At 42.2% G+C, this 24,408-nt stretch overlaps 1 protein-coding gene and 1 long non-coding RNA gene across 2 annotated transcripts; both read right to left on the bottom strand.

The window, feature by feature from the left end:
- Window positions 1-288: 288 nt before the first annotated feature.
- Window positions 289-10,803, bottom strand: ptger1a (prostaglandin E receptor 1a (subtype EP1)). Its single transcript, XM_034188026.1, has 3 exons — window positions 10,582-10,803; window positions 7,701-8,604; window positions 289-1,232 (listed from the first exon to the last, which is right to left on the bottom strand). Exons 2-3 carry the CDS (start codon window positions 8,568-8,570, stop codon window positions 963-965), a joined length of 1,140 nt encoding a protein of 379 aa, XP_034043917.1. The 5' UTR covers window positions 8,571-8,604; window positions 10,582-10,803; the 3' UTR covers window positions 289-962.
- Window positions 10,804-14,478: 3,675 nt separating this feature from the next.
- Window positions 14,479-23,649, bottom strand: LOC117526039. The gene is made up of 3 exons (XR_004565197.1): window positions 23,534-23,649; window positions 23,083-23,296; window positions 14,479-14,710 (listed from the first exon to the last, which is right to left on the bottom strand). It is a non-coding gene; the product is annotated as an uncharacterized LOC117526039 (long non-coding RNA).
- Window positions 23,650-24,408: the final 759 nt, after the last annotated feature.

Genomic DNA, 24,408 nt, shown 5'->3' with positions numbered 1-24,408 from the left:
GAGATCTGAAAATGGCTGTGCACCGACGCTCCCCATCCAACCTGATGGAGCTTAAGAGGTGCTGCAAAGAGGAATGGACCAAACTGCCCAAAGATAGGTGCACCAAGCTTGTGGCATCATATTCAAGAAGACTTGGGCTGTAATTGCTGCCAAAGGTGCATCAACGAAGTATTGAGCAAAGGATGTGAATACTTAGGTACATGTGATTCCTTAGCTTTTTTTAAATTTTTAATAAATTTGCAAATATTCCAAAAAAAAAACCTTTTTCATGTTGTCATTATGGGGTTTTTATGAGTAGAATCTTGAGGGGAAAATGAATGTACTCCATTTTGGAAAAAAGACTTTAACATAACAAAATGTGGAAAAAGTGAAGCACTGTGAATACTTTCTGGATGCACTGTATATCTATCTACCTATAGACAGATAGATATATGAATATATTAAAGAAAATCCTGGCTACGCCCCTAATTGAGACAACGTTAATCTGAATGATTGTTAAGACAAGGAATATTGTTCAAAAATGTTCACTTATTACAAAGAAACTGTAGAATTTAACAACAAAAAGATAATTTGTGCAAAATCACAGCATTAGCTAGCTTTCATGTCTAAGGTAAAAATAAAATAATAAAATGGTAAACTTTGATGGTGAGACAGACAGGATTCCCTGTGAGTAAGATAAGAAATTGCTACGCTTCCCTTAAGCAAGATCTTTAATTTCCAAGTTGCTCCTGGTGTGCAGTTGAGGACCTTGCACTCTGACTTCAGTGTGCGCACGTGTGTGTGTGTGTGTGTGTGAGATCACTGTAAGGTGCTTTGAGTGTCTGAGTCAGATGGTAAAGCTAAACAGAAGTGCAGAGCGTTTGCTATTTGTCATTGCTGGGTCTTGACTCCTTCAATCTGTTCAGTGACCTAATGACAAACTCCAGCTGCATGAGAGAAATGATCTGAGTTCTCGTCTCCGCTCACGTTTGATCGACTGCTTTCATCTCGGAGCTGTGAAAGTAGTTGGGCTCCCACCGGCGTAAGGCCGCGCCCTTCACACCTGCCTGGCACTTAGCAATGAGGTAGATCTTGCGGAGGACGGTGCGGCGCAGCAGAATGTAGACCCAGGGGTCAAGGATCTGGTTCCATGAGGCCAGTCTCACACCCATTACCATCAGGGTTTTGTAGTTGGGCAGATTTTCCCCAATCGAGTTTGTGTAGGAGTGAATCACAGACATCATTCCAAAGATCTGCAGACATGAAGCATGTGTGCATCATTAATCAATGAAAAAGGCTTTACCGGACTCACAAAACTAATCATAAACTACTCTGTAAAAAAAAAATCCTGTAGTTCTTGGGGCGGGGCAGCTGTGGCTGCCTGAATAATTCAGTAAAAAAATGACAGTAAAACTATGTAAATACCTTTCCAGAAAATACTGTTAATGTTACAGTGTCTGAAAATGCATTAAATGACACAATCCATCAAATCCTCTTGTCTTGATGTATTTGTCTGACTCAATTCTATTCTACAAAATACCACATGTTCAAGGTTGGCCAACTGTTGTTCTCCTTATACAGTTGTGAAAAAACAGATCAACATGTGGATCTTATGTCAAACCTCCTGCAGTGACCCTGAGCAAAATGGGAGCAGCACAACAAAATATCACTGAATGCAATTCAATGTGTAATAAGTAACAACTGCCTTTAATTTCTATAGATATTATTCGTTTAAAACAACATCACACACTCATCTTCAACTGCTTCGTCCAGTTAAGGGTCGCAGGGGCCTGGAGCCTATCCCAGCAGTCACAGTGTGTGAGGCGGGTTCACCCAGGACAGGATGCCAGGCTGTCACAGGGCCACATATATAGACAAAGAAACACTTCCACACCCACGGACAATTTAAAGTTTCCAAGCCACTTAACCTGCATGTCTTTGGATGTGGAGGAAACCCACACAAACACACAGAAAGGCCACAGGTGGGAATTGATCCCATGACCTTCTCGCTGTGAGGCAACAGTGCTAACCACTAAGCCATTTAAAACAACATAATAATGATAATTTAGGGGGAAAATAGTGTTGGATTTAATTTTAACAAATTTATTGAGGCAGCTGCCAGTTCTTTTTATTTTCTGTAAAAATTCTTTTCTTTTTTCACACTGTAGATGTTTCTTGAGAAAGCTCATAACTCCACCGGGAAGGAAAAAACACAGTTAAATTTCTGACTTTCATCCCTCCCATCTTTGTGATGACTCATGAAGAACATTTTAGACAGAGAAAAAAAAATCAAATTTTGAGACAGATTCAAATCATCACTTTATGGAGTCTTCAGGTGGTTCAACAGAAAAAAACTGAGGCTGAAAGGATGAGCTGAGTCATTGTTTAATTTGACAGAATCCACCAACATCTTATTAATTAATCTTTTATTATTCAGTAATACTGGCTTTTTTCAAACTTAAGATTTTGCAAATTTATGCTTTTGATTAAACTTAATTGTGTTTGTTTTGTTTTTGACAGCTGGAAAAAAACAAGACACCTTTAGAGGTCACTTTGGGTTTTTTAAATTGTGAAGAGCATTTTTTTTATATTTCATAGGTTGAAGGACTAATCAATTAATGAACTATCACAAGTGACATAAATCAATAAAAAAGAAAGGGCACTCAGAGAGTTACATGTGATTCAGTGACATGGTCTAATGTCCCTTTGACAACAGAAGTCCAAGGACACGCCCACATTTCACCTGGCTGCACCAGATAGGTGATTACTTTTGAAAGCTGGGGTTGGACCAGTCATGTGCTTGGGTGGTTGCCATCCAGACCAGAACGGAAGGTGGTTTCGTAATTCGTTGGATGGACTGCCACGTGGCACAGGTGTACGCTCTCAGACCAGACCTGTGACTTTGACACTCGATCAGTTCTGTCCAAATGTGAACCACTTAATCCTTCACTAACACACAACCGTTCCACCATGTTTAATCCGTATTGGTTACAAAGTGTTTGAGTTCAACGGTCACATTGAATTTGAACATTTAATTTTACTCACACTTAAAAGGTGACCAAAAGAAAGGTGATATATTAGTTCATAATGGACTTTAATAATAACCACCAGTGTATTTTTAGACAAATTTTCAAAATAGCCCGTCTAAATATACTGTATGTGTAAGGATTCAACCCAAAATTTGATCTTGACTGCTGACCATGCTTTTTAACCATTTATATACAACCCCTGGCAATAATTATGGAATCACTGGCCTCGGAGGATGTTCATTCAGTTGTTTAATTTTGTAGAAAAAAAAGCAGATCACAGTCATGACACAAAACTAAAGTAATTTCAAATGGCAACTTTCTGGCTTTAACACTATAAGAAATCAGGAAAAAATAATTGTGGCAGTCAGTAACGGTTACTTTTTTTAGACCAAGCAGAGGGAAAAAATATGGAATCACTCAATTCTGAGGAAAAAATTATGGAATCATGAAAAACAAAAGAACGCTCCAACACATCACTAGTATTTTGTTGCACCACCTCTGGCTTTTATAACAGCTTGCAGTCTCTGAGGCATGGACTTAATGAGTGACAAACAGTACTCTTCATCAATCTGGCTCCAACTTTCTCTGATTGCTGTTGCCAGATCAGCTTTGCAGGTTGGAGCCTTGTCATGGACCATTTTCTTCAACTTCCACCAAAGATTTTCAATTGGATTAAGATCCGGACTATTTGCAGGCCATGACATTGACCCTATGTGTCTTTTTGCAAGGAATGTTTTCACAGTTTTTGCTCTATGGCAAGATGCATTATCATCTTGAAAAATGATTCCATCATCCCCAAACATCCTTTCAATTGATGGGATAAGAAAAGTGTCCAAAATATCAACGTAAACTTGTGCATTTATTGATGATGTAATGACAGCCATCTCCCCAGTGCCTTTACCTGATATGCAGCCCCATATCATCAATTACTGTGGAAATTTACATGTTCTCTTCAGGCAGTCATCTTTATAAATCTCATTGGAACGGCACCAAACAAAAGTTCCAGCATCATCACCTTGCCCAATGCAGATTCGAGATTCATCACTGAATATGACTTTCATCCAGTCATCCACAGTCCACGATTGCTTTTCCTTAGCCCATTGTAACCTTGTTTTTTTTCTGTTTAGGTGTTAATGATGGCTTTCGTTTAGCTTTTCTGTATGTAAATCCCATTTCCTTTAGGCGGTTTCTTACACTTCGGTCACAGACGTTGACTCCAGTTTCCTCCCATTCGTTCCTCATTTGTTTTGTTGTGCATTTTCAATTTTTGAGACATATTGCTGTTGTGTGGGCCGCCAGAAGAGGAGGTACTGCTGGCCCACCACCAGAGGGCGCCCTGCCTGAAGTGCGGGCTTCAGGCACAAGAGGGCGCTGCCGCCTCACAGGAACAGCCGAGGTGACAGCTGTCACTCATCAACTATGACAGCTGTCACTGATCATCTGCACTTCACCCCAGATAAAAGCAGGATGACACCTCCACCACGTCGCCGCGATATCGTTCTTCTAAGGAGGTAATATTCTCAGCCATAAACTAAACTGTATCTTAGTCTGAACTCTTTTTGCAGCCGCTATCCTGTGGAGCCTTGTCCGCTGATTGGTGGTTTGTGAGAGTGCCGACGTCTTCGCCTCTCACTCTTTCCAGATAAGTGCTGAAACAGAAGCTGCACGAGTGTGTGATTTGAGGTGGAGGTGGAATTCCCACCGTTGTTGTTACTGGGTGTACACACACCCACACTTGACTGTCTTTGCTCTTCGCCAGCAGTACCAGATCCGACACGGGGAGACGGTGGCCACCTGGGGGACTCGGGACCTGGCGGCTCCAGTATCCTTCGGGTTCGGTGGCGGAGGAAATCGTGTGGTTCCGGTTCTTCTTTAGACGGACGTCTCCTATCGTCGAGCCTGCCCACACGACACCTTTATCCATTGACTTTGTATCATTCTATAATCTGCTGTGTATGGTTGTGGCATTCACAACAGTAAAGTGTTCAAATTTGACTCCTTCTATTGTCCGTTCATTTGCGCCCCCTGTTGTGGGTCCGTGTCACTACACTTTCACAACATATTGCTTTAAGTTTTGTGTTTTGACGCTTTGATGTCTTCCTTGGTCTACCAGTATGTTTGCCTTTAACAACCTTCCCATGTTGTTTGTATTTGGTCCAGAGTTTAGACACAGCTGACTGTCAACAACCAACATCTTTTGCAACATTGCGTGATGATTTACCCTCTTTTAAGAGTTTGATAATCCTCTCCTTTGTTTCAATTGACATCTCTCGTGTTGGAGCCATGATTCATGTCAGTCCACTTGGTGCAACAGCTCTCCAAGGTGTGATCACTCCTTTTTAGATGCAGACTAACAAGCAGATCTGATTTGATGCAGGTGTTAGTTTGGGGGATGTAAATTTACAGGGTGATTCCAAAATTTATTCCTCAGAATTGAGTGAGTCCATTTTTTTTTTCCAATTATTTTTCCTGATTTCTTATAATGTTTCTTAAAGCCAGAAAGTTGCCATTTGAAATGACTTTAGTTTTGTGTCATGTCTGTGATCTGCTTTTTTCTACAAAATTAAACAACTCAATGAACATCCTCCGAGGCCGGTGATTCCATAATTATTGCCAGGGGTTGTAAATATATATATATATATATATATATATATATATATATATACACTCAACAAAAATATAAATGCAACACTTTTGGTTTTGCTCACATTTTGTATGAGATGAACTCAAAGATCTAAAACTTTTTCCACATACACAATATCACCATTTCCCTCAAATATTGTTCACAAACCAGTCTAAATCTGTGATAGTGAGCACTTCTCCTTTGCTGAGATAATCCATCCCACCTCACAGGTGTGCCATATCAAGATGCTGATTAGACACCATGATTAGTGCACAGGTGTGCCTTAGACTGTCCACAATAAAAGGCCACTCTGAAAGGTGCAGTTTTGTTTTATTGGTGGGGGATACCAGTCAGTATCTGGTGTGACCACCATTTGCCTCATGCAGTGCAACACATCTCCTTCGCATAGAGTTGATCAGGTTGTCAATTGTGGCCTGTGGAATGTTGGTCCACTCCTCTTCAATGGCTGTGCAAAGTTGCTGGATATTGGTAGGAACTGGTACACGCTGTCGTATACGCCGGTCCAGAGCATCCCAAACATGCTCAATGGGTGACATGTCCAGGGAGTATGCCGGCCATGCAAGAACTGGGACATTTTCAGCTTCCAAGAATTGTGTACAGATCCTTGCAACATGGGGCCGTGCATTATCCTGCTGCAACATGAGGTGATGTTCTTGGATGTATGGCACAACAATGGGCCTCAGGATCTCGTCACGGTATCTCTGTGCATTCAAAATGCCATCAATAAAATGCACCTGTGTTCTTCATCCATAACAGATGCCTGCCCATACCATAACCCCACCGCCACCATGGGCCACTCGATCCACAACATTGACATCAGAAAACCGCTCACCCACATGATGCCACACACGCTGTCTGCCATCTGCCCTGGACAGTGTGAACCGGGATTCATCCGTGAAGAGAACACCTCTTCAACGTGCCAAATGCCAGCGAATGTGAGCATTTGCCCACTCAAGTCGGTTACGACGACGAACTGGAGTCAGGTCGAGACCCCGATGAGGACGACGAGCATGCAGATGAGCTTCCCTGAGACGGTTTCTGACAGTTTGTGCAGAAATTCTTTGGTTATACAAACCGATTGTTTCAGCAGCTGTCCGAGTGGCTGGTCCCAGACGATCTTGGAGGTGAACATGCTGGATGTGGAGGTCCTGGGCTGGTGTGGTTACACGTGGTCTGCGGTTGTGAGGCTGGTTGGATGTACTGCCAAATTCTCTGAAACGCCTTTGGAGACGGCTTATGGTAGAGAAATGAACATTCAATACACGAGCAACAGCTCTGGTTGACATTCCTGCTGTCAGCATGCCAATTGCACGCTCCCTCAAATCTTGCGACATCTGTGGCATTGTGCTGTGATAAAACTGCACCTTTCAGAGTGGCCTTTTATTGTGGGCAGTCTAAGGCACACCTGTGCACTAATCATGGTGTCTAATCAGCATCTTGATATGGCACACCTGTGAGGTGGGATGGATTATCTCAGCAAAGGAGAAGTGCTCACTATCACAGATTTAGACTGGTTTGTGAACAATATTTGAGGGAAATGGTGATATTGTGTATGTGGAGAAAGTTTTAGGTCTTTGAGTTCATCTCATACAAAATGGGAGCAAAACCAAAAGTGTTGCGTTTATATTTTTGTTGAGTGTATATATATATATATTTTTTTTTAATCCGGATGAAAACTCTAAGTTATTTTGTTCACACACAGATGGCCAGATGGCCTGTTCTCCCACTGAGTGTGGTGTAAAAATGATCATTAAATTCATAAGTAAGGATGCATTTTCTTATTAGTCTGCACATTTTTACAACCTGGTGTGAGACTGGGCTGCATTTTTAATGTGCCTTTTAAACATCTATGCTGGAAATAAGATCACAAAAATGGTATTTCCTCAAAATATGAAAATTACAATAATAATAGTGACCAGTAAAGATTATAATCCTGCCTGGGGTCATCAGATGGATTTGAACTTGAACCCAGGAACCACTCCAAGCTGCGTGTTTCAGGATTTATTCTTCTCTATGGTTTCAGGCTTCTCTTACTTGCCAAGACTCACCAGCAGAGGGCTCCAGCAGATACACGAGGTGACCATGATCCCCACCAGCTGCACCACCATCTCTATGTCATGGGACTTGGCTGAGTGATGGGAGCCTGGCCGCCTCCTGAGCCGAGCCAACACCAGTGTCAGTCCGCTGATTGTGTTACACACCAGTGCGATAGCCAGGGAGGCCAAACCCAGACCAGAGAACAGCACCACAAACACCACATCCACCTCTTCAGTGTCCTCCAGCACCTTAATGAAACACCACGTCCCTGGGAACTGATAGGTGTAGGAGCCCAGCTGCACACACGGCAGCAAAGCCACACAGAGCGCTGCCAGCCAGATGACAGACAGCGAGATCTTAGTACGGGTGGTGGTGACCATGGACGAGTGCAGCAGTGGTTTAGTAACACCTAAACAGCGCTCTGCAGCCATGGCACAGCCCAGGAAGAGAGGACACAAGCCAAAGAACACCATGCTGCCACCCAGGAACTGGCACATGCCATCTGCAGGGTCATAGTCCTCGACAGGCACGTCTTCAGACAGGTAGAGCCTAAGAACCAGCGCCCCGGGGATCAAGTGGCCGATGAAGTCTGTGAACACCAGCATGCTGGCAAATAGAAGAAAAGTGGCTTTAGAGTGCCGGCGCTGGAAGTAGTAGGCATTGACCAGGATGAAGAGAGCTACAGCATTGGAGACAATGCCAAGGGTCATGGACAACATGGCGGCGATGGGGCCACTGGTGGTGGGCGGGTCCAAGGTGATGTTTCTCTGCAGTGACAGTCCTTTCACTGCTTCAAGCTGCACCTTCTCTAACGTGTCGTTTGACAGAGGAAGGGAAAGTGACGAGGAGGCTGACGAGTTGCAGCGGCTCAAGGTTAACATGGCTGAATGCTGCAGGTTTACTGGCTCCCAACGTCTGCAAAGCAAAGAGGTGTGAGGTCAAATTGTGTAAAAAAAAAAAAAAAAAAAAGATGGCAGAAAAATCTTAGTCTGGTGTTATTGCAACAATCACTGTATTCATCCACTTCATATACACCCATTTATTGTAATTAATGCAAACTCCACACAGAGGGGACCAAGTGGGAAGCGACCCCACAACCTTTCTGCTGTGAAGTAACAGTGCAAACCATGAAACCACCATACTGCCCACAATCCAGCTCTCATTATTGTAATTTACTGGATAAGCAACATGGTGATATGACACAATCATTTTCAAGATTTGCCAGCAAACATTATGGGTTCAGTCGACCTCAAAAACAAGACCGGACCCCTTCACATTCATGGACACAACGACCTGATTTGTTTTTTCCCTCTTGAATTTTACAGAGGTTTTTTTTTGTCTCCCTCTATTTTGAACAAATGTTTTTTTTTTTCTGTTTCAGAAGCATTTTGCATATTTGGTCTTAAATTGGATTCAAATCTTATCTTTCTTCACTTTAAGAACATTTAAAACTATCCTGACTGAGTTGTGTGCCAACACAGATTGTTGTTTTGTTTTTTTGTAAGTGGCACATGTTACTCTATAACTACATTGTATCTGATGTCACAAGACACACACATTGATGCCGTGTTCACACTGTGAGCTGAAGTGACCCAAATTGTTATGTGTCGACGCGGGTTGAGGAGCGGACATGCGTCTGATGGAACCCAGCGCCAAAACAACCAGAAAGCGGTTCCAAAAACAAAACAATTTTATTTTTCCCCCTTCTGTGCAATACAAAGTGTACAAACGTAAACTGCATCAGTCTGGCGGAGTGAAGGATGGCACGCTCTCCAGCGCCCAAAAGGATCGAAGCCCGGCGCTTCTGGACCCACGTTCACTGCCAAACACCCCCCAGGTGGACACGACAAACCGACTCTGCAAAGGACAGAAAAGGTGAGGTAAGTCAGCAGCTACAACTAATATCCTTCAAAGGCACACACTATCAGCAACACATTCAGGTCTGAATTTAAGCTTTATATAAATGAGCAGCTTCTCACAACAGGTGGAGGATCATCAGTCCACATGCCACGGCCGTGAGAAGCGAACTGCACAATTCTCATCAATGTTCACATATACTGCATAACAAAATACCAAGTTACTGTTAACAATTATTCAGACAATCAAATCACCTCTGATGTGTGCTGACAGCATGTGTCCCTCACCCGTCCTCCTTCACAGGCACGATGTGTCAAACCCAGGCGCGGTCCTCAGCGTCTCACAAACGAACATCACAAGGTCGAGTTCCCGGCAATTCTGCTTGAATCACACATGGCTTAAATGCAGAACGCCATCTCATTATCTGCTTCAGCTGAAAGTCTTTAAGGCTGCACGTGAGCACCATCCACAGGTGCTGCACATCACGTTGATGAGGGTGAAGGACTCTTCTGCCAGCACCTTCTCCACAGACAATAAATCAGTTTGCATACCACCTGGAGAGCAAAGAAAAGAAAAGAACACCAAAATGTCCAGCCAAACCCCCAACACACAACACGAATGATAAAAATAAAAGTAAAGCAAATCTGATATGGATCTGCATGTTAATTTGGCACGTTTCACACCGGATGCCCTTCCTGAGACACACACACGCAGCTAATGTAAAAAACAAACAAACAAACAAAGAAAACAAGCAAACAAACAAAAAAGCCTACAAAAAAGCAATAAGTCAGATTTGGTGAGTACACAAAAATGGTTAAATCTTTATAAATAATAACAATAAATTTGGCATCCTCACTCTACTCAGAAAAGTGGGGTAAAAATAAGTCACATCAGCCAGTTATGTGAACATAGCCAGTGTTAACAAAGGAATGCAGGTCTTGATTTGAACTTTTTGCTGTGACCTTCGGCTGGAAAATGACTCTGTTCTTTAATCAATAGGCTAAAAAATAGACCATGTATTTTAAAACAGCTCACCTCTACATGATCAAGTTCAGGCTGAACCTCCAGAACATTGCCTTCATTCTCAGCTTATCCAGAGGTAATCCCGAAACAATCACTGCAAAGTCGTCCAGAAAAGTGTTTTGTCTTGAAAAGAGAAATCGCAGTGGATAAAATCCGCGGGTGCGCGCGGCAGCGGCGCTCCGCGTGCAGCGCTGCGCGTTAGGTCATTACTAGATCGGTGCGTTGGGCGCATGGTGCTCGTGAAGGACTGACACTGAAGCAGACGGTCACGTTCTTATATGGCGTCTGTGTCCCCACGGCCTGCGTGGGCGCGTCTCTCTCTGCGCGCCCTGACGCGTCTGGTGCTGCGCGCATTGCATGTGTGGCACTGTCATAAAACAAACACACACACACACACACACACCTGGTGCAGATGTTCCAATTTTTGTCCCATTAAACGTCACCACATCCTTTCATTTCTCACTCAGTGCCCAAACACGTTCGGATTATTTATTTTATTGTATTTTTGATCCATTTATGCGGTTTTTTTAAACCCCTGGGTGATAGAGTCGGCGATTCGGTTTCATGCAGCTGAAACCTGGATTGAATGTTGTGTGAGGTTCCAATCACACGTTGGTATGCAGACAAATATATATGTTGGACATAAATGCACCAATTTAATCAGAGTAGAAACCAGAATGGAACATAAAAGAGCAGCTCCTGGAAATTCAGATTTTTTTTAATGGGATATTAAAACGTGGTCAAGTTCACAAGAACAAATACACATTCATTATTATAATAAAATGTCAAGCGTGATGACAGTTCTATAATGTGATCAGAAAATTGGAGCTTTGATGATCAATATCCACACAGCCAAGTGTCTAAAAACACAAATCAATCAAAATAATATGACTGACAGACTGTCAGTGATCCTGCTGAACTTTTCTAAAGTGTGGCTGCTCTCGATCAGTAGATCAGATGGTGAGTCTGAGAATGTTGCCAGATTCAATAAAGGAGAAAAGGCTTTGACATGTTTTCTGTTCTCAACTTCACACTGCAGCTCATCTCAGATTGATATTCAGAGACAATCAGCCACAATTTGATGAGGTTAAAATATGTAAAATGATGGGCACATAAAACAAATATGGAAAATTGATCCATAACAGCTCCAGGTGGCTTTCAATGATGATAATTTGGGGAAGTTTTGTAGCCATATGAAAGAAAATATTTTAATTTTCCTTCTGGGTGTTTGACACTTGAAGTGGTAAAAGCTGTGAGTAGAAATGATGAAGCTCAGATTTTGCTTCCTTATTGGGGTTGGTTTCAGTTTTCCCCAAACTTGGAATGCAGCTGGACACAAATTAAAGCTGGCAACAGACCAGCAGCAACAACTGAATTGGCTGTTAGAAAAAAAAACTAAACAAAAACAGAGGAAATGTCCAAAGATGCATGAATTTATTTTCAAGGGAACAAGGAAATTGAAGTGAAATAATATGTGAAGTGAGGAGCTGCTGTTCTGTCTGAAGATATGTTGAGGATTTTGCTGTCAATCACAGCATATTAAAGATGGTGCAGACTCACTCACTCACTCAATCATCTTCAACCGCTTACTCCAATTAAGAGTCACAGGGGGCTGGAGCCTATCACAGCAGTCATAGAGTGTGAGGCGGGTTCACCCTGGACAGGACGCCAGTCTGTCACAGGGACACAGACAAACAAACACATTCACACCTACAGACAATTTAAAGTTTCTAGTCCATCTAATCTGCATGTCTTTGGATGTGGGAGGAAGCCGGAGCACCCAAAGGGAGCCCACACAAACACGGAGAACTCGCAAACTCCACACAGAAAAGCCAGTCTTTTGTGTGTGTAAATTGCAGGACCTCCCAAACTAGTAAAAATAAATAATATAGAATAAATCAAAAAAAAAAAAAAAATCAAAATCAATTTTATTTATATAGCGCCAAATCAATCAATCAATCAATCAATTTTATTTATATAGCACCAAATCACAACAAACAGTTGCCCCAAGGCGCTTTATATTGTAAGGCAAAGCCATACAATAATTACGTAAAAACCCCAACGGTCAAAACGACCCCCTGTGAGCAAGCACTTGGCGACAGTGGGAAGGAAAAACTCCCTTTTAACAGGAAGAAACCTCCAGCAGAACCAGGCCCAGGGAGGGGCAGTCTTCTGCTGGGACTGGTTGGGGCTGAGGGAGAGAACCAGGAAAAAGACATGCTGTGGAGGGGAGCAGAGATCAATCACTAATGATTAAATGCAGAGTGGTGCATACAGAGCAAAATGAGAAAGAAACACTCAGTGCATCATGGGAACCCCCCAGCAGTCTAAGTCTATAGCAGCATAACTAAGGGATGGTTCAGGGTCACCTGATCCAGCCCTAACTATAAGCTTTAGCAAAAAGGAAAGTTTTAAGCCTAATCTTAAAAGTAGAGAGGGTGTCTGTCTCCCTGATCTGAATTGGGAGCTGGTTCCACAGGAGAGGAGCCTGAAAGCTGAAGGCTCTGCCTCCCATTCTACTCTTACAAACCCTAGGAACTACAAGTAAGCCTGCAGTCTGAGAGCGAAGCGCTCTATTGGGGTGATATGATACTATGAGGTCCCTAAGATAAGATGGGACCTGATTATTCAAAACCTTATAAGTAAGAAGAATTTTAAATTCTATTCTAGAATTAACAGGAAGCCAATGAAGAGAGGCCAATATGGGTGAGATATGCTCTCTCCTTCTAGTCCCTGTCAGTACTCTAGCTGCAGCATTTTGAATTAACTGAAGGCTTTTCAGGGAACTTTTAGGACAACCTGATAATAATGAATTACAATAGTCCAGCCTAGAGGAAATAAATGCATGAATTAGTTTTTCAGCATCACTCTTGAGACAAGACCTTTCTAATTTTAGAGATATTGCGTAAATGCAAAAAAGCAGTCCTACATATTTGTCATCAAATCACAACAGTTGCCCCAAGGCGCTTTATATTGTGCCATTATATAAATACAACTGAATAATAATAATAATAATAATAATAATAAAACAGTAAACAGATTTCAGTCACACAACTATTAAAGAACTATTAAAGAATACTTCTTGCAACAGCAGCAGCACCATGTTTTCAGGTTGGTGGATACAGTGCAGCAGATAAGAGAATATTTACAGAGGAATCTTTCAAATGGCACCAAATTCAGCACAAATACGCCTCAGACATTAATTCTTTTGAAAAACCGACTGGCCACTTGAATTTTGAATAGGCAGCCAGGTCAATTGAAGAATTACACAGTGGTCAAAATTCAAAATAGCTCCAGTCATATTGAAAACTATATCACATTATTTGTCTGATCATAAAGCTTCCAAAAAGGTACAGTTTGGACTGTCTATGACTGAATGTTCTGGAGTTATGGGGGAAAACAGCAAGAATGGTGACAAAGGTCAGTTTCAGTTTGTACAGGAGTCAAAAGTTAAAGTTGCTTTTGGTAAAAAGTGATACAAATTATTGGCTGAGTTAATAGGGTTTTAAAAAGGAATAGTTTGTACCATGCTTAATTATCACATTATGGGGTAATATGTCACATCGTAGAATCCACTGGACTTCGACGTTGTTTGACCTTTTGGAGACAAAACATTCAACACAGTCAAAAGTTTTCCATTCCAGCAGGGGGAAGTTGGAAAATTATTACATCTTAAATAGCCCGCCCAGTCTGGAGGGAGTGTTTTAGAGGATCATGCATACAGCTTGTTTTAGTAGGAGGTATGTGGTAATTGTGTGAATGAGGCCTGTTGTTGCAGCTCAAGGTGTCTGCCAGAAGTCACTCACAGTTTTGCTTCATTAAGCAAATGTAACTGTCTTTTGTAGTTTGGTAAATCTGTCCTGAACAGGCTCTCCTTAAAGTATCTGGAGAAAATCATTTACATAAAGGTTTCTTTCACTGTGTCCTGAAGCCTCAGAGTGCAGAAATCAAAGTGAGCCGCATGTTTTTTTCTGCAGCCGACACTAAATGCAGACCTTGTTCACCCCATTTTCTTCATCACTTGCTAAAATCAGCGCCACTTGGCCTCTGTAGCCCACAGCGCTTCCAACATTAAGTCTGGGGTTTATGACTTTCAGCCTCCTTCTGGTCGCTTTTCCCCTTCCACTGACCACAAAGTCATCTGTAAAAAAAAAAAAAGAAAACCCACGGACTGTAAACCTGATGGTCTTTGGAGAACTCTGAGAAGCTATTCACATCATGCAGCTGGAAAAGTTTAAGCTCAGATTGCTGTTTTCTTCAAAAGTTGGAATTGTAATACTGAAAACAAAAATGTTCTCTGCTTTGTGCACACACATGCACGCCCACGCATGCACAAGACCACTCGTGCACAGAGCTCCTTCACTACAGCGCTTCATTGGTTTGTCTCTTGATGCATTTTGTCAAACTTTGTGCAGAGCAATAATTTGTCAAAATATGGGAGCAGACATCTCTCTCCCAGCAGCTCACCAAACGCAGTGATATTCAGAGGCTGATTGTTCACCAATAACATCAGCAAACACTGTGCAAGTCACGTTACAGGAGAAAACGTGGACACCACTGAGCGAGTGATGAGCAAAGGTCACTTTGTGGAGTCGTCTTTGCAGGAACCCTTTCATATTTTTCCATTTGGATCTGGAATGACTGAGTATTTTTATTCTGCATAAACTCAAAGTGCGCAGTTCTTTAGATACAAAAAAACAGTTTGTGTCCGGATGTTTAAAGATCTCAAACCACATCACTGTTGTGTTTCCCGTGAGGGCTGGAAACATGAAGCATCGCACTGTAAACACAATAGGAATGAAATGATCCAAGTGGGACACAGAAGACAACCAAAGGCAATTCAATGATTTTTGGTTTATATATATATATATATATATATATATATATATATATATATATATATATATATATATATATATATATATATATATATATATCAGGTTTGACAGAAATGTCTGGCTACAATTGCAGGACTCAACACAGTAGCTCTGGTTAGTAAAAATGTTTACTAAAGGATTCAGTGGGGTCCGGTACACAGCAAGGCAGTCAAAGATGAGCAAACAGATCCAAAAGAATCAGACATAAGACGTGGTCGGTACAAACAGGCAGGTGGTTGAAACACAACATGGTAGCAGGACTTGGAAACATAGACCACAAAGCTGGAAGCAAAGGCACAAGATGCAACGATTTGGCAGGAAACTAGTGCAACCAGTGGAGCTTAAATACACCCAGGTGATGAGCTGCAGATTAGAAACAGGTGTGTGGAAAGATCCAGAACAGGGTGTGGCCCAAACAGAGTGTGACTAACTATTCCAGAAAGGGCTGAGAGGGTGCAGGTTTTCTTTGCAGCCACTGACTCCAGCAGGTGATTTCACTGATGAATTCATCCCACCTGCTCCAAGTGATGTTAATCAGTGAAATCACCTGCTGAAGTCAGTGGCTGCAAAGAAAACCTGCACCCTCTCGGCCCTTTCTGGAATAGTTTGGACACCACTGATCTAAACTAAACATGTCAAAACAGAAACACAAAGCAAAGGGTCCAGATCATGACAATATATATAAATTTGCCTGGAAAACCTTGACAAGGAAAACATGCAGGTGACCTCAAACAGTTTGGCACTAATATACTGTAGATTAAACATGGTGAAAGAGTTGTGTGTTCATCAAATTTTGGAAAGAACTGATCAAATGTCAAGGCCACGCAGACCCAAACATCATCACTCAGTCAGAAAGAAACAATTTGAACTGACTGCAAACAGTCATATACGGGCCCTTGTTCCGCGCGACCGCCTACCGAGGCCAGGGCGTTACCTTGTGACCAGATGTGGGCATGTGCGTACAGGGGCAACCACTCATCACACAGTTCAAATTTCAAGCAAATCACAAAATGCATGAAGGAGTTATGACATGTTGATAGTTCATCCACTAGGCATTTGATTTGTTTCTCATAAATTTGGACAACAAGCCGACACTCATTGTGAATGAAAGAACATGACGTCATGCACAGTGAGGGGTCGTGTTCCAGCACCTTCCTGACTGACATTCTGAAGAGATGCTGACTACTGAGCGGAAAACTGCGCACTGTCTGTCCAAATAGACCTTGTGGAATGTTTGCAGAAAAAAACATGCTGGCAAAAGTTCAGCTGCCTCTTTGATGCAGAGATCCTCATGCAGCTGATGGTTCAAAAGCTGCTGTTCAATTCTTCTGCTGCTGAGCATCTGAGGATCTGCACAGTCTCAGTTACACACAAATGGACAAAATCAATAAACAGCAGCAAGCAGATCGACATTGAGCCCATAAAAATGCTAATAGTTCATTTGTCTGTTTTATGCTGGGAAGATTAAAAATAAATTAAAAAAAGATTAATGTTGACTAATTTGGAGGCAGTAGTGAGGTGAAAAAAGATGCTATAAATAAGAAACAGAACACAAGTCAACATTATGCACAAATCAAATTAGAAAACAAATACTAAAACGGTGATGATTTTCCAAAAGCATCTGCAGGTTATGATCATCTGACTCCACAGAGGAACTGAGATCATTTTAGGTTGAAGATGCATTTGGAAATTGAGGCCCTGAGCAGGTAGCCGGCCTGCTTTCAGCAAGTTTTGGACAGTTACAGGGACATCAATCCACCACACTGATTTATCAAACAAACATCATGTGGCAGAGCGACTTTTACAGTACATGTTTGTTTGGCACAGGTTTTAGACCTGATGTCATCTTCTTGATGCAGCTCTGGATGCTCCAGAAGAACAGGCGGGCTTGAAAGCAGGATCTTCATGCTGTGAGGCAGTTAATGTCACATTGGACTCAGTCACTGTTCACAGGGTTCTTTTTTCCAGGCTCTGGGTTTAGACATGGACCTATATCAGACAGTACTGCACAGCTGCACAATCCTGATTGTTCTGGTACTGCATGCCACTACGTCCATCACACCACAGAAGGATCCTGATTCTCATGGTGCTGATTGGGAACCATCCAGACAGACAACTGGTCCATCACGTCCTCCTGAAGGTAACCATCTATTTACTGCAGCCAGGTGATACATGGGCATGTCATTGGTCTTCTCCATCCACTGCTGAGGCACCGTGTGCTGGATCATGCTCAGAAAAATGCACCACATGGGGAAAATATTATAGCTGATGCTTCTTCACAATGCAAGTGGTCCTCCTCATCTGAGCCTCCTGAAGTAACCGCTCCTTTGGCACAAAGTCTTTCTAGATTCCAAAAGTACCCAAGGGTCCTCTGAAGAGACCAGGTACCAAAGACATCTTAAGTCACTGGTTCGTGTCCAAGTCTCACAACCATACAGTAAGACAGGAAGCATCAGCACCCTGAAGACTTGGACCTTTGGTCTCATAAAAACAGATCAGCATCACCAAACACCTCTTTCTCTTGACCCTGTGATTCCACAAGGTCTTCCCAGGCGTATGTCAACCTCAAAGGACAAGGCATGAATGTCAATACAGACATAAGTTAATATCTTAAGAAGCTGGACTTTCAGCACATGAGATACACTTCAGGTGGCTGAGTGCAGAATGTGGTAAATAAGTCCTATACAGGACTGAAAACCTGGTTGGTTGATCAGGTGGGTGCGTATGGGGTTGTTGGATCGGGTTGGTGGATTGGGTTGGTGCTTACTGGGTGGTGCAGCCGGTCTGCTCTGTGTAAGCCTGATCCCGTCAGATTTCAGAAGCTAAGCAGAGCAGGATCTGGTTAGTACTTGGATGGGAGACCTCTTTGGAACACCAGCGGCTGTGTGTGTTTCTCCAGGTAAAACTGGAGTTGCGTCAGGAAGGGCATCCGGCGTAAAACGTGTGCCAATTACCAATGCGGATTAGGCTGTATCTGCTGTGGCGACCCCAAACAAAAACCAGGAGCAGCCGAATGAACTACTACAGATCAGATTGGTCCTTATTGGGTTGGTGGATCGGGTTGGTGCTTATTGGGTTGGTGGATCGGGTTGGTGCTTATCCCTGGAGACTGTAACTTGAAGTGAATGAGAGTCCATGACTCCTGCTGGATTGGGGGGTGAGTCCAACATGGGTTCCTTCTCAGACAATGCCAGTTCTAAGTACAGTTCTTACCTCCGCCAAGGTGATAATGTTTTCACAGGCATTTTTCCTTTTTTTTTTGTTTGTTTGTCTCTTAAGATCATTCAAAAATTGACAAACAGGGAGGCGGTGGCATAATGGTTTGCACATTGGACTGGAATGCCAGTGATCCGGGTTCTCTTCCCAATTGCAGCCACGCTCCCAACTGGCACTCTCAACAACAGTGCTGAGGAGGAGTGAGAGACACGTGCCATGGGCCCTTCTGGACACAAGCTTTGCGTTTTCATTGGCTACCCACCTTAAATATGATCCTCCGCTTCTTCAACAGATATCAATGAAATTTGGTCAACAGATAGATAATGTTCTGAGAAATATGTGATACTGTTTTGAAGGTGATCCAGAATATATTCTGGAACTGACATCCAGAAGAACATTTGGCACATAGTAACATTTAAACTCAAAATGAGTGGATGTTGGTGAAATTGGGTGAGTAGATGGATAATGTCCTAGAAAATAAGGGATTTTGTTTTAAATTTGACCCATAACATATTTTGGATCCAGGATCCAGAAGATGTTTTAAGCAATACGTGTCCTTGGTGGAGGTACGCACTCGGAGTGCCTTCCAGTTGATGATGTCATTGTGATGTAACAAAGCATCAGTGACCTGAATGACAGAAAAAAAAAAATCTGAATTCTTTTTGGACATTTGAAACCTCTGGGGCTGCTGGGTTTAAACACGACACGTCGCTGGTTTCTCCTGGAAACAGGTTTGGGTTTCGGGAGCTCAAATGCCTTTAAAATGAGATTATTTACATTTGTGCTGCATTCGAATGTTATTGAATTAAAACGTCAAATAACAGGAGAAAATCATAAATGTTGATTAAATGAGTCACATCAGTAAGTAAACTTTTGCTCTTTGTTCAGTTATCAAACGTCAGAGGAATATTTGAGTGTTTTAAGGGCAGTGGAACCTCTCGAATGAATAGTCTTCTTCTAATTGGACAAACACCAGGCTGCTATCTCGAATACCTTGAAAGTTTTAGTTGTTTTTTTGTTTTTTTTGAACCATTAAAGAATTTGGCACACTGGATTATCTGTGAACGAACCTTTTAATCACCTGTGTATTTATTTAGAATTTCTGTTCCAGATTCTTTTGAACTGTTTTTTTTAAATAATATAAAATGAGATTATGTGATCTGGATGGCACCGTTTATTGACATTATTTACTTTTGTCTTCTGAAAGATCAACAGTACAACCTGTAACTGGGCGGAGACAAATTTCAATAATATCTCTGAGCCAAACTAAATATATGGAATTGTTTTTATGACTCTTCTTCCACTGACAATGAGTTCTTTGTCAAGATGGAGACTCTGGATGTGTTAACAGCAACAACATGTAGGAAAATAATGAGAAATGACCTGAAACACTTAAAAAAAAATTTAATCTGCTTGTGATGCAGCACAAAGCTTCAGGTTTGTTCAGGTCTGGTCAGGTCAGGTCAGATCAGGTTGGGCTGGGTCAGGTCAGATTTGGTAAGATCAGCTCTAGTCAGCTCGGGTCAAATCAGCTCAGGCTGGGTTGGGTCAGGTCAGGTCAGGTCAGTCAGGTTGGGTCACCTCAGGTTAGGAAAGGTCAGCTCTGGTCAGGTTGTGTCAGATCAGCTCAGGTTGGGATGGGTCAGATTCAGGTAAGGTTTGGTCAGGACAGGTTAGGTCAGCTCAGATCACTTCAGGTCAGGTCATGTCAGGGAGCATGTCACAGATGGCACATGTTGTTGCATCCAAACCCACTGAGGAGCCGGCCTGGGTCTTGGTAGACAATCACCCAACCAGATAGTCTGACGTGACCTCGCTCACGGTACCTGTGTACAGACCAACTGTGACGTCCAGCAACTTGTTGGGGACTGCAGGATCTCCAGCTCAGGAGAGACATGAAATCCAGAATCCTGATATCTGAAAACCAATCTTATCCACGATGGTGTCAACACCCACGTCACATTCAGGGGTCGTGCTCCTTGCTGCATTGTTGTCGTCTGCGGTAATAAAAGAACTCGGCAGTGATGAATGAGGGGTTTTGTCCAGAGAATAAAGCAAGAGAAGCTGTAATTAAAACGGATCCACGCTGGTCGCTAATTGGGTTATCAGAGGAATTATTAACAACAGACGGTGACACAAGTACAATTAGAGTGCCAATAAAAATAACGACCTCTATCACACGCTTTTATTGTTTTATGACATCACAGCTCTGTGCAACTTTAGGAAGGTCACAAGTGACGATCCTTCAGGTGCAGCCACAAATTCTACGTCCACTCCAAGACATTTATTATTATTATTAATATTATTTACGAGGTCTGTGATAAAAGTAATGGACCTTATTATTTTTTTCAAAAACCATATGGATTTGAATCACGTGTGATTACATCAGACATGCTTGAACCCTCGTGGGCATGCAAGAGTTTTTTCACACCTGTCGGTTACGTCATTCGCCTGTGGGCAGTCTTTGAGTGAGGAGTCGCCCACCCTCTCGTCGATTTTTTCATTGTTTAGGAATGGCTCAGAGACTGCTGCTTTGTTTGATTAAAATTTTTTCAAAACTGTAAGGCACAACTGAGTGGACACCATTCGATAAATTCAGCTGGTTTTCAGTAAAAGTTTTAACGGCTGATGAGAGATTTTGGTCTGGTAGTGTCGCCGTAAGGACGGCCCATGGCACCTGATGGCGAACTGAGCTTCGAGGCGGCAGCGTCTCGCCGTTTCAAGTTGAAAACTTCCACATTTCAGGCTCTGTTGACCCAGTAAGTCGTCAGAGAACAGAGAACTTTCAGAAGAAGTCGGCATGAGGAGTTTATTCAGACATTCCATTGTTAACGGACATTTTGTAATGAAAGAACGTGCGGGCAGAGTCGCATGTCGGGCCGGACCCGACCGCGGGGGGTCGCGACAGGAAAAACACCTCCGTTGGAAACCTTAACGGGCAAGTTGGAACATGCCCAAGCTGTTAAACAATTTCTCAGTTACTCACTTGTTGAAAGCCATCAAAAGCCGCCTGAATTTTACAAATAGTTTTCAACACGGAGGTGTTTTTCCTGTCACGGCGCACACAGATTCGCCAAGTCGTCACGGAAACGACTCGGCGAATTTGCGCGCACGTCTTTCATTACAAAATGTCCTTAAACAGTGGAATGTCCGCATAAAGTCCTCATGCTGGCCTGTTCTGAATGTTCTATGTTCTCCAACGACGTCCTGGGTGAATTAAGCCTTAAATTAGAATGTTTTCAGGTCGAAACAGGCCGACGACGGCGCCTGGAAGTGCTGCTCGACGTCCCGCTCCGTGGGAAGCCCTTACACCGACAGAAACACCCCATAATCTCTCATCAGCCGTTAAACTTTTCACCGAAAACCAGCTTAATTTCTAGAATAGTGTCCACTCGGATATTCCTCACAGGTCCAGAAAAAATGTTGATAAAGCAACGCGCGCCGTCCGCAGCGGCTATTCAGACAAAGAGATTCCGACGGGCGGGGTGGAGCACTCCTCACTCAAGGCCTGCCCACAGGCGAATGACGTCACCGACACGCGTGAAAAAAACTCACGCATGCGCATGAGGGTTCAAGCTTGTCTGACGTAAAAACATATGAATCAAATCCATTTATTTTTTGAAAAAAATAAAAAGGACTTCTTTTTTCATCACAGACCTCGTATTAATTAACCTGCAGACACTCAAACACTGCTAGAGTTTTTTTTTTAAATATGGGCCGTAAAAATATCATCATAGACAAAATTCTACCCAAAGCTGAGTTTTTCCCCAAACAATGAAACTATGTGTTAAATGATCATCATGTGTCTCTGCTTTCTTTCTTTCTTTCTTTTTCAAGTTATTGTTTCAAGCTGTTAATCACATTCACCTTATTTTTTGATGAAAACTGGTTTGGTCACTGTCATTGTGAGATTTTAATTTTATTTGATCTGTTTTGCTAAAAGGCACTCTGTGCCATCACACTGTTGGTTTCATCTGTTGAAACCAAAGTGCAGAAAATAATTGACCAGACAGATAAATAATTTTTTTTTTTTTTGGCCATCACCCCCATTAAGAGCCATTCTGTGGTTCCACTGAAATCACTGTTCTTCTTATTTCTAAATATAATTCCTGCTGCATTTATTTATGCATTATTTATGGCAGATACAGTGTTTTGGTAAGAATCCATCCATCCATCCATCTGTCCTCAAAGTGTCATAGCTGACGCTCCCTCACAATGCAAGTGATGCTCTCCAGGAGTCATTCCACTGGTACTCAAGGATCCTTCAAAGAGACTAAGTACCAAAGACGTTCATAGGTCACAGATTAGTGTCCAAGTCTGACAACCATACAGTAAGACGGGCAGCACCAGGACCTTAAAGACCTGGACCTTCGTTCCCCCTCAAAGATATAAGCATCACCAAACACCTCGGTCCACTGACCTCAAGACTCCATAAGCTCTTCCCAGGCGTCTCTCAATCTCAAAGGCCGAGGACCCGGAGACGTGAATGTCACTGGCTTCTGATGGCTGAGTCCAGGACGTGATTGACAGGCTAGATCATAGTCCTGATCCAGGACAATGGCAAAGCCAGACATCAATTATTTGCCGATGTCTGTCCGGATCCTTTGTGCAGTCCATCTTTAAGTCTTAATCAGCTGTTGTATGGATGACAGTTAATGTGAAACAACAAATGAACATTCCACAATCAATAAATTAGAAGTGCTTTTAACTGAGTTGCCTTCTCGTGTGTGTGTGAGTATGTGTGTGAGTGCGTGCATGGGTCACACACTGACTGACTGTGGCTGCACACAAATAAGTCGTGCACCGTTTTATCTATATTTGTCTGCTGCGTTCACCTTTTTGGTTTTTAGAAACATTTACTGCACACTTACCCCATAAAGGTCCGTCCTGATCCTGTGCTGCGGTTTGCCAGCTCACAGCTTCACGTGAAAGGCTGCATTTATAAGAGGTTTTCTTTCTGAGACTCTCAAAATGCTGGAGGACGGAGTCACACACACACACACACACACATAAAGGTTACAACACCAACTGACTGTAAAACGCTTCTATCTATCTATCTATCATTACTATTATTATTATTATTCATTTGTAAGTGTACTGGCCAGTATAATATCACACAAACACAGTTGCAAATGATCATGCAATGTTAAAATGACTGTAAAACACAATGACTTAAGTCACATTATCCTTATCTTGAGGTCCTGCAACTTATAGTCTGGTGCAACTTAAATACAGAAAAAACACACATAAATAGAACCCAATTATCATATTGATTATCTCCAGAGTTGAAATACATCACACATTTCATTTATTTTTGTTCATGTATATCGGCACAAAATATATGTAGTCGCTGCAGAAACTCTCTTCTGCAGTGACTACCTCGATATTTTGTACTGATATACATGTGCAATGCAAAAGTCATCACTTTTGCTCAGACGTGCTCTGTCATCCTGTCAGCTGTCACCTTCAGCTGAAGTTGTTCAGAAAGTGAATTTTGTGTGACTGAATATATTTCGCATTAAAGCAGTGCAAAAGGATCCACACTTTCTGTTTTTGGTGCACTGGTGTTTGCATGTTTTGAGTTTTGAAATTTTAGCTCAGTGATTAATTTATATTTTGTATTTGCTATCATGGGTATATGTATATTTTTATATACATATCTATAGATTTTTAGTTTTTGGTTAAAGGGTTGGGTGTTTATAAGCTTTTGCTTCTGTCTACCAGTGTTGTCAAAGTAACTTTGACA

Source organism: Thalassophryne amazonica, chromosome 15, assembly GCF_902500255.1.
Source record: "Thalassophryne amazonica chromosome 15, fThaAma1.1, whole genome shotgun sequence".
Taxonomy (NCBI): domain Eukaryota; kingdom Metazoa; phylum Chordata; class Actinopteri; order Batrachoidiformes; family Batrachoididae; genus Thalassophryne; species Thalassophryne amazonica.
The sequence above is the reverse complement of the archived record's forward strand: the minus strand, read 5'-3'. Positions and strand labels throughout refer to the sequence as shown.